Source organism: Neophocaena asiaeorientalis, unplaced genomic scaffold (genome assembly GCF_003031525.2).
Source record: "Neophocaena asiaeorientalis asiaeorientalis breed wild unplaced genomic scaffold, Neophocaena_asiaeorientalis_V1.1 scaffold264, whole genome shotgun sequence".
NCBI lineage: Eukaryota > Metazoa > Chordata > Mammalia > Artiodactyla > Phocoenidae > Neophocaena > Neophocaena asiaeorientalis.
In genome coordinates, this window is record NW_020185332.1 from 6,232,543 (window position 1) to 6,241,466 (window position 8,924).

Genomic DNA, 8,924 nt, shown 5'->3' on the forward strand with positions numbered 1-8,924 from the left:
GCCACACTCTCCCACATCCCATCTCCCCAGGCTCTCCCTTGTTTCTCTGGCTGGAACCTTCCAGAGTGAGTGAGTGTCCTTCTCAAACTAGTCAGTACCTCACCTCTCAGACCCTTAGCCAATCTCACTCATGCTGCTTTTATCTTTCTCTCTCTCCATGTCTTAATCTCTTGGAATGAAGAGCCACTGTGGTGAAGTTGAAAGGGCAAGGGCCCAAGAGTCAGAGGACCTGGAACCTGGCCCTGACTCCCTTACTCATTAGCTGGGTGACCTGGGCTACTCTTCCTGGGGCGAGAAGGGAAGAGAGCTGCAAAGTCCTGCAGGAGTGGAGTCTGTGTTTCATAGTTTTGTGTGTGTCTCTCCCAGCCTTTAATGCGGGGCAGGCCCGGTGTGTGTGTGTTAGGGGCTTGTTGATTGATTACCTGGGTGTCACCAGTGATTGTAACCTACAGTAGCCCTGCCAAGACTTTCTCTTTCTGCTTCCAAGGATAGCAGCACTCTGACATCTTCTCATTAATCATATGCGCTATATTAAGCTAATATTTTAACAAACATAAGTGGTACAGCCGACTCTTTCTTCTGGAGATTAATTAGTCGTCTGCAAGATGACTTTGCATTCCCAGGGGACTGGATGTAGTGAAGAGACCAGGATGTAATGAAGAAACCAGCGGATTGGATGTAGTGAAGAAATGAGGGCCATGGCTTAAAAAAAAATTTATTATTAAATAATATTTTTAATATTTATTATTAATATTTAATATTTATTTATTTTTAAAATATTTATTTATTTTGGCTGCGCCGGGTCTTAGTTGCAGCACGCAGGATCTTTTAGCTATGGCACGTATGCAGGATCTAGTTCCCCGACCAGGGATCGAACCTGGGCCCCCTGCATTGAGAGCGCAGAGTCTTAACCACTGGACCACCAGGGAAGTCCTGAGGGCCGTGTTTTATTTCTAAGGTGAAAATGTGTTTGCCCTTAAGCTTGCATGGAGTAGGCAATGTTTATATGGATACAGAAGACACTTGCATGGAGTAATCTCAAGCTTCATGGATATTGTTTTTTTGGTTATTGTGACATTCTTTTCCTACAGAATGAGTATCAACAATATAAATATAAATGTTCATTATGCAAAATAGCAACTCATTTCTGACCGTTTATTTAGCACCTAGAGTGTGCAGAGGCCCTCTTAAATCTGTTGGGGGAACTGGGACTCTGGGGCATATGAGACCCCCGTTTGGTTGAATTGTGCTATGTATTTGCCATCTGAATATGTGGCGCACGCGTGGCAGGAACTCAGGACACTTTTGCTCAGTGGTGAGTAAGTCTACTGGCATCAGAAAGTGTTTCTGGCATTGAAAGGTAGGAGAGGCAGTGCCGGGGAATGTGGGCTGCAGCCACCCCATTGGAGCAGGTGCCAGAGGTGTGGTGACTTGAGGAATGGGCAGCATCTGTAATCAGAAGAAGAGACAAGGGTGAGGAGATGAGGCAGGAGACACGAATCAAGGTGCTGTGGATTAAAGCAGTTACGGTGTGTTTGGGGAGAAGCAAGGAACAGTTTGGTTGAGGTCCACTTTTGCTGGGGAGTACACAGAGGGCTGGACGGAGCTGGAGTAAGAGAACATCACGGAAGGATGGATTTTGAACTATTTATTGTGACGAGATAAAATAGAGGAATTTAGTTGGTAGTGGCACGTAGGACTGACTACGTGTGAGGTGAAAGAGCAGTACAACTGTCGACTGTTAAACAGCAAGGAAGACTTGTGAGCCTTTTTAAAATCCCCATTTTCTGTCTCTGTATTGTGCCTGTGGGAGAAGGATTACATGAATCCGATGGTCTTTGGTTTGTACCATGCTGAGGGGGGGTCCGTGTGGGACATGGTTAGGCAGCTGTCTCCCAAGCCAGTGCTCCGAGCTGGAAAGGCAACTTGAAAGAACTCCCTGGCAGAAACTTACCCGCCTCTGCAAGTTGCGATTTCCTAAACCTCAGAACCCATGTGAAGTAACTGATCTAATAAATAAGTGGAATTTCATCCACCCAGAAACAACTCTGACTTGTTGGTTTCCTTTTTGTTTGGACATTTTTCTTTCTTAGCTGTTTACAGGGGGGACTAGAATTCTGCAAGGCAGATGACAACCGTTTACCCCTCGCTGCAAACCTAGCCCAGTTCTGACTGAGCCCCGGGGGTGGGAGTCCAGGCCAGGGCTTAGGTGGTTCATGTCCTGGGGAGCTCACGTCCTCGTTGGTGATTCCCAGCAGCATCCTGATGACACACTAGAGAATGTTTCTTGGCCCAAGTTGAAGTTGGAGATGATTCTTCGATTTTACATTCTTATACTAATTCTTCCACATCTGGTGTGTACTTGACACTTACAGCACATCTCAGTATGGTCTGGACACTTTTCAGTGCTTGATAGCCCCATGTGGCTGGTGGCTAGTGTATTGGACAGTCCAGCTACAGAGCAAGACTCTTAAAGAAAATAGACTTTATTTTTCAGGGCAGTTTTCGGTTCACAGAATAATTGACTACGAAGTCAGAGTTCCCATATATTCCCAGCACCCCCCCCCATATGCACACACAACCTCTCCAACTATCAAAATCCCCCACCAGAGAAGTACATTTGTTATAATTGCTGGACCTACATTGACACATCTTTATCACTCAAAACACATAGTTTACATTAGGGTTCATTCTTGGTGGTGTAAATTCTGTGGATTTGGGCAAACGTGTCATAACATGTATCCACCATTACTGTATCACAGCCCTAAAAATCTTCTGCGCTCTGCCAGTTCGTCCCTCCCTCCTTCCCCTCTAAGCCGTAGCAGCCACTGATCCTTTTACTGTCTCCATGGTTGTGCCTTTTCCAGAATGGCATATAATTGGAATCATACAGTATGTAGCGTTTTCAAAGTGCTTTTTTCACTTAGTAACATACATTTAAGTTTGCTTTGTGTCTGTTCATGGCTTGATAGCTCATTTCTTTTTAGTGCTGAATAATATTACATTGTCTGGATGTACCACAGTTTATTTATAGAGGATGACTGCAAACTAGGATCGTATCCCAGTGCTGTGATGCATTGCAGGGGTTGGGTGTGTATGTGATAGTGTCTGAGAGTTGTGGGAATGGGGGAGTTGGAATAGCTGTGATTTTCTTTTTTGCCGTGTGCTTAAAAAGCTTCTATAAGCATCTGGGCTTCCCTGGTGGCGCAGTGGTTGAGAGTCCGCCTGCCGATGCCGGGGACACGGGTTCGTGCCCCGGTCCAGGAAGATCCCACGTGCCGCGGAGCGGCTGGGCCCGTGAGCCATGGCCACTGAGCCTGTGCATCCGGAGCCTGTGCTCTGCAACGGGAGAGGCCACAACAGTGAAAGGTCCACGTACTGCAAAAAAAAAAAAAAAAAAAAAAAAAAGCTTCTGTAAGCATCAAGAAGAGAAAGGACGTCGTGTAGGAGAGAGCTCATGGTGAAAATCTTGTAGAGATCCTTCCATAACCACAAATAAAGGCGAATCTTTTTCTCTTAATTCCTCTAACTCACCCCACACAGAGCCTGGAATCTGCCTAGTCCAACGCCTTCTATAAATTAACAAATGTCTATGTCCAAATATTCCTTCAAAGCCAGCTGTCTGAAAACACGTAGACTAAGCAAACTGTTGGAAGAGAAAAGAAAGCTGAATTGCATGGGCACCGTTTCCTTGATCAAAGAATATTAAGCAAAAAGAGACCAAAACAGGAGTTGCTGCAATTCAGACATCGTTCCCACTGTTTGAGGATGCAGCTCTGCTCTTGTTTTCTTTATTTTGGGGAGGCTGTTGGCTGAATGAGCTGTCTTGTCTCAGTGGAGGTACATTTCTTGCCAGTTGAGCACTTTTTATTGGCAGGGGTTGGTATATCAATTCCGAGAACTGTGTGATTGCAAAGCTGGAAAGCCAGTTCGTTACGTTGTCGTATCACTGTCCAATTAAGGGTACTAACTGAAAGATGACTTCACTTCAGCCATTTTGAATCTTAAATACAAGGATCAGTCTTCTATGGGATGAGTTAATGTCAAAATCTGTCCATTGTGTTTCTCATCAACAGTTTAATATCTTTTTTTTTTTTAGCACCTTTATTGGGGTATAATTGCTTTACAGTGGTGTGCTAGTTTCCGCTTTATAACAAAGTGAATTAGTCATACGTATACATATGTTCCCGTATCTCTTCCCTCTTGCGTCTCCTTCCCACCCTCCCTATCCCACCCCTCTAGGTGGTCACAAAGCACCGAGCTGATCTCCCTGTGCTATGCGGCTGCTTCCCACTAGCTATCTACCTTACGTTTGGTAGTGTATATATGTCCATGCAGTTTAATATCTTCTAAGCATTGGTGAGCTAAGAGAATAATTATGGATAGTAATAAAGGGCTCCATTTAGGAATCAGCCAGCATGAAAATGCTACTGATTTCAGTTCATATCCATAGTTTTCAGACTATGGATATATATTATATATGATATATTAAATTATTGGTGAAAAATACAGCAGTACTGGCTGGTTTGACAAGATTATCACTTTTTAGGAGAACTGGAAGATTCAGTCTTATCCTGTTTGGACAAGCTGCACTGGTCTTGGGAAGAAACGTTTTGGTTTTGTATTTACAAGTCAGTCTCCCCAGGTTCTCTTCAAACTGGGCAAGAACAAGACTAGCTAGTTCTGTCGTCCATTCCAAACCTAAGGCAAACCATCTCTCAGCTTTAATTTCCCAATCACGAGATAGGAATTGCATCTATTTGCAAAAATTACTCTAATATCGTCAGATGAAATGGCCCAAGAAGTAGAGATGAGTATAATGAATCACTGCGCTTCGGGGGAAAGGAAAGCCTCTTCATAATAAAGAATTGTACCTTTTTTTTTTTCCAGCTTCTTTCAAAATGTCTACCGTTCATGAAATTCTCTGCAAGCTCAGCTTGGAGGGTGATGTAAGTATATCATTTTCACTTTGTGTAATTTTTGCAAATTGGTCATCTCTCTGGGTAGCTGTACCTCTTCCTTTCCTTGTACCTCTAAGGAAAATGAGGACAAAATTCGGACAGTCATTCCCGGAATCCCCTTGCTTCCCTGTCTTCCCCAGTACTTTAGCTGTTCCTAGTAGTTCCATTTGAAAGAAATGGTATGGCTCCAGAAACTGTTTTGGAATCACATTAAAATTGGACAGACACTAGTGACACTGAGATGCTTGGAATTTTATCCTGCTATATACTTAACATGCCAGTGGTAGTAATTATTGTGATGATACAGGACTTTTTTTTTTTTTGCGTTAGCGGGCCTCTCACTGTTGTGGCCTCTCCCGTTGCGGAGCACAGGCTCCGGACGCGCAGGCTCAGCGGCCATGGCTCACGGGCCTAGCCGCTCCGCGGCATGTGGGATCTTCCTGGACCGGGGCACGAACCCACGTCCCCTGCATCGGCAGGCAGACTCTCAACCACTGCGCCACCAGGGAAGCCCGAGGACTTTTTTTTTTTTTTTTTTTTTAATTGGAGTATAGTTGCTTTACACTGCTGTGTCAGTCAGTTTCTGATATACAGCAAAGTGAATCAGCCATACGGATACATATATCCCCTCTTTTTTGGATTTCCTTTCCATTTAGGTCGCAACAGAGCACTGAGTAGAGTTCCCTGTGCTCTACAGTAGGTACTCATTGATACAGGATTTTTAATGTCATGCCCTCAGATTTTATTAATGGTTGGCATAAGCTATAGCCATATTGAAAATGATCCTGCATGTTTTGGACTTCTTATAGTGTCCAGAGAGTTATTCCAGACAAGGACTTTTTAAAATTTAGTACCTGGGAAAGCTTTTCTTCAAAATATATAGATTTTTTTTTTTTAACTAAATAATAGAAGTATTATAATTCGTCTTGTTGCCTTTTTTGCTTTGGCTATCAGGTAGCTCAGACTTAATTGTCTTTCACAGGAACTTGGAAATTCTGATACATTTGCTTTTTTGTTTTACAGTCAAAAATTTTAAAAGCTGTATGCAAAATTATAAGTCATTGCAAATGCTTTTAGAATAAAGTAGAGTATAAATTATGAATATGTAAACTATCATCTTTCAGGTTATCTTGGCAGAACTGGCTTTTACAGAAACTCAGCAGTGACACTGGTTTGTAGGCATATCTTCCAGATATTTCAAAATACGCTCTCACTGAAATTAAAATGCAAAGAAGCACTCCAGTGGGTTGACAGCAGCTTGGGTCTTGTGGTACAGAACCCTCTGTCTCGGGTGCTTGCCGATAAAACATTCAGATGGATGATGTTGGTGCGAGCACAGGTTGTATGGAATGTAACGCCTACCTCGTTGTCATCTTGCTTCTTGGACCTTGTGCACACTGTTGCTGGCAACCAGACAAGCAGCGTGTTGAGGTCCAGACAAGTCCAAGAGCTAAATAAGTTTTTTCTTAATGGATCAGATCATTCGATCATTTTTAGTATCGGGTTTCATCAGAGGGCTTTTCACGTGGCCTTTGAAGTTACTCTAGTATGATGTGCTTCTCTGTGGAGAGATGGGACTGCAATAGACAATGTCATGTATTCCCCCATACTTTGAGGGAAGAGAAACATCACTTTGGCCTCCATAACTTGATTTTCAGATAAATGATTTTACAGGTAATAAGTTCAATTATCCATTTAATTTTATTTCCAGAGATACTATAAAATTACGTAAAGCTTTTCCCTACTCACTGTTGTTTTGGGGATGAGTTGACATAGCACCTGATATCTGAAGCCATATTTGATACGGCTCGATGGCCAGACTGCCTGCCTTTGTAAATAACTGATGGCATTGTTAATAAATAGGAAAATGTGTTCCCTTAGATTTCTGTCCTCATTTTGTAGCCACCATAGCATGTATAGTAAGTATTTCAGAATAACACTTTGTCATTACCTTTTCCTGAATGTGTGCTCTATTCCCATTGAGTTAATCTTACTGGAAAGTTTAAGTAGTGAAATTATACGGAAACACCTTGATAATCCACTGTGTTTCAGTTATATGTATTAACTGGATTTACTATTTGGCCAAGATGGTCACAAGTACATTTTGAAACATTTTGTCCAGCCCTGAACTTAGATTTGTGGCTTTGTGCTAGGAGACATTTGGGAAGATGGCATCTTAGTTGTTTACCTGCACAGCCTCACTGCTAATAAATGCTGGGGTGCCTTGTAACGTGATGCGTGTGTGTGGAAAGGTAAGTCAGGGCAACTCAGTCTCCGACTATTCCCAGAAACTGAGCCTAGACGGAGTCATGATGTGATGGGAGATGTGCAGTGTGGGGAGGCGGGGATGGGGAGCCTTGACGTTGAAGGCAGTGCAGTGGTGGATGGGTCCCCTGGCCATCAGCCAATCTAAAGAACATTGTCAGTCCTGTTTTGTCTGTCCTTTGCTTTGGGACTGGATAGCAGGGAGGAGGAGAGCTGTAAGTGCATTTCAAAGGAGAGAAGTTAACACACTGGAGAGGAGACCTGGTGTAGAATCATGCTGTTGTCCTTACCTCAGTCTGGGGTGGGGAGAGCTGGGGAGGGTCCATCAGATCTGGAAGGGTGATGGGCTTTGAAAAGCACCAGAAAGGAAGAACCCGTGGTTTAAAGGGCAGTGAGAAAAAAAATACTAGGAAGAGTAGTAGGCAGAGGGGATCGTGTTAAAGACAGCAGAGTGGAGGGTAGAGAGAGTAGAGAAAACAGGCGGAACCTGGCCGATACGAAGAGGATGTGGGCCATGTGGCCTGACCACCTTGGTTCCACAGCGGTGGCCAGAGGTGGGGGATGCAGGAAGAAGATGCTTGCCTCACTTACCTCATAGTCCGAGACAGGCAGGCAGGCATTCTACATTTGCTTTTTAAAGAATTGTGAGCTCAACGATACAGGCTCAGTGGAAATTCACGTGCCTGTAGCAAAAACTTGGCTAAACCCACTTGTCATTCAGGCATTTCCACATTTCCAGCTTGTTTCAAATTTTGGCCAGCCCAGTTTCATGCTCTTCAAAGCCTTCCGCAAAGAAACGGGTGTTTTCAAGTGCCCAGCTTTGCGTTTTCCGCCTTTGAGCTTACATGAAAAGTAAGATGAAATGTAGAAATAGATTTATCATATTCTAAACTAGTTGAGCCTTTGAAGAAGAATTCTCATTAGAAATAAGGAAGTTTCGTATCCTTTGTGTGATGGCATGTTAATATACTTACTGAGTTACCTAGCCTAAGAGTGATGCGAATTATTAAAAGAAACAATAGTAAAAAAAATGTTAGGAATTGACATTGCAACAAGAGGATTTGAAATTTGTGTGATTGAAGTGTGTTTGTCTTCTAACCTCAGCACTCCACACCTCCAAGTGCGTATGGGTCAGTCAAAGCGTACACCAACTTTGATGCTGAGCGGGATGCTCTGAACATTGAGACAGCCATCAAGACTAAAGGTAGGCCATACATGTGTCCTCCTTGTCAAACACTGACCAAAGGGTTTTTAGTCTCTTTTCTTGAATCTTCATATATTGGTCATTTGAAATCGTCATCAAGCTTTAATGGAGCGATCGAAACCTACCCCACCCCATCCTTCTCTCCTTCGTTCCCCCTCTTTCTCCCTCCCTCCCTCCTCTCTTCGGAGAGAAGAAGATTTAAAACATGAGAAACTAAATAACCGAATAGCATAGTGACGTGGAAATAGGCTTTAGCTGAGGGTCAGGAGGTCTGATCCCCTGGGTGTGTGCTTTGGGCTGAGCTCTTCACTTTGAGGCCTCACTGCCCCTTCTATAAGGAAGAATTTGGTCATGGTGATCCTAAATCCCCTTGAATTTTATTACATTTCTTGGAAAAATGCTGGGAACATTTTACTGCTTTGATCTCAGATTGATCTAATGAGCGAAAAATTCAGACTTCTTTTTTTTTTTTTTTTTTTTTTTTTTTTTTTTTT

General features: G+C 43.2%; 1 protein-coding gene and 1 non-coding gene across 3 annotated transcripts in view; one reads left to right on the top strand and one right to left on the bottom strand.

Annotated features, from left to right (window-relative positions):
* Window positions 1-8,924, top strand: part of ANXA2 (annexin A2) — a 44,107-nt gene that overhangs the window by 7,005 nt on the left and 28,178 nt on the right. For both annotated transcript variants that reach the window (XM_024735247.1, XM_024735246.1), the window contains exons 2-3: window positions 4,891-4,949; window positions 8,331-8,430. In XM_024735247.1, coding sequence (XP_024591015.1) covers window positions 4,902-4,949; window positions 8,331-8,430 — 148 coding nt within the window. In that variant the 5' untranslated portion in view covers window positions 4,891-4,901. The remainder of the gene's footprint in view (window positions 1-4,890; window positions 4,950-8,330; window positions 8,431-8,924) is intronic.
* On the bottom strand, window positions 857-929 carry TRNAE-CUC (transfer RNA glutamic acid (anticodon CUC)). Its single transcript has one exon. It is a non-coding gene; the product is annotated as a tRNA-Glu (tRNA).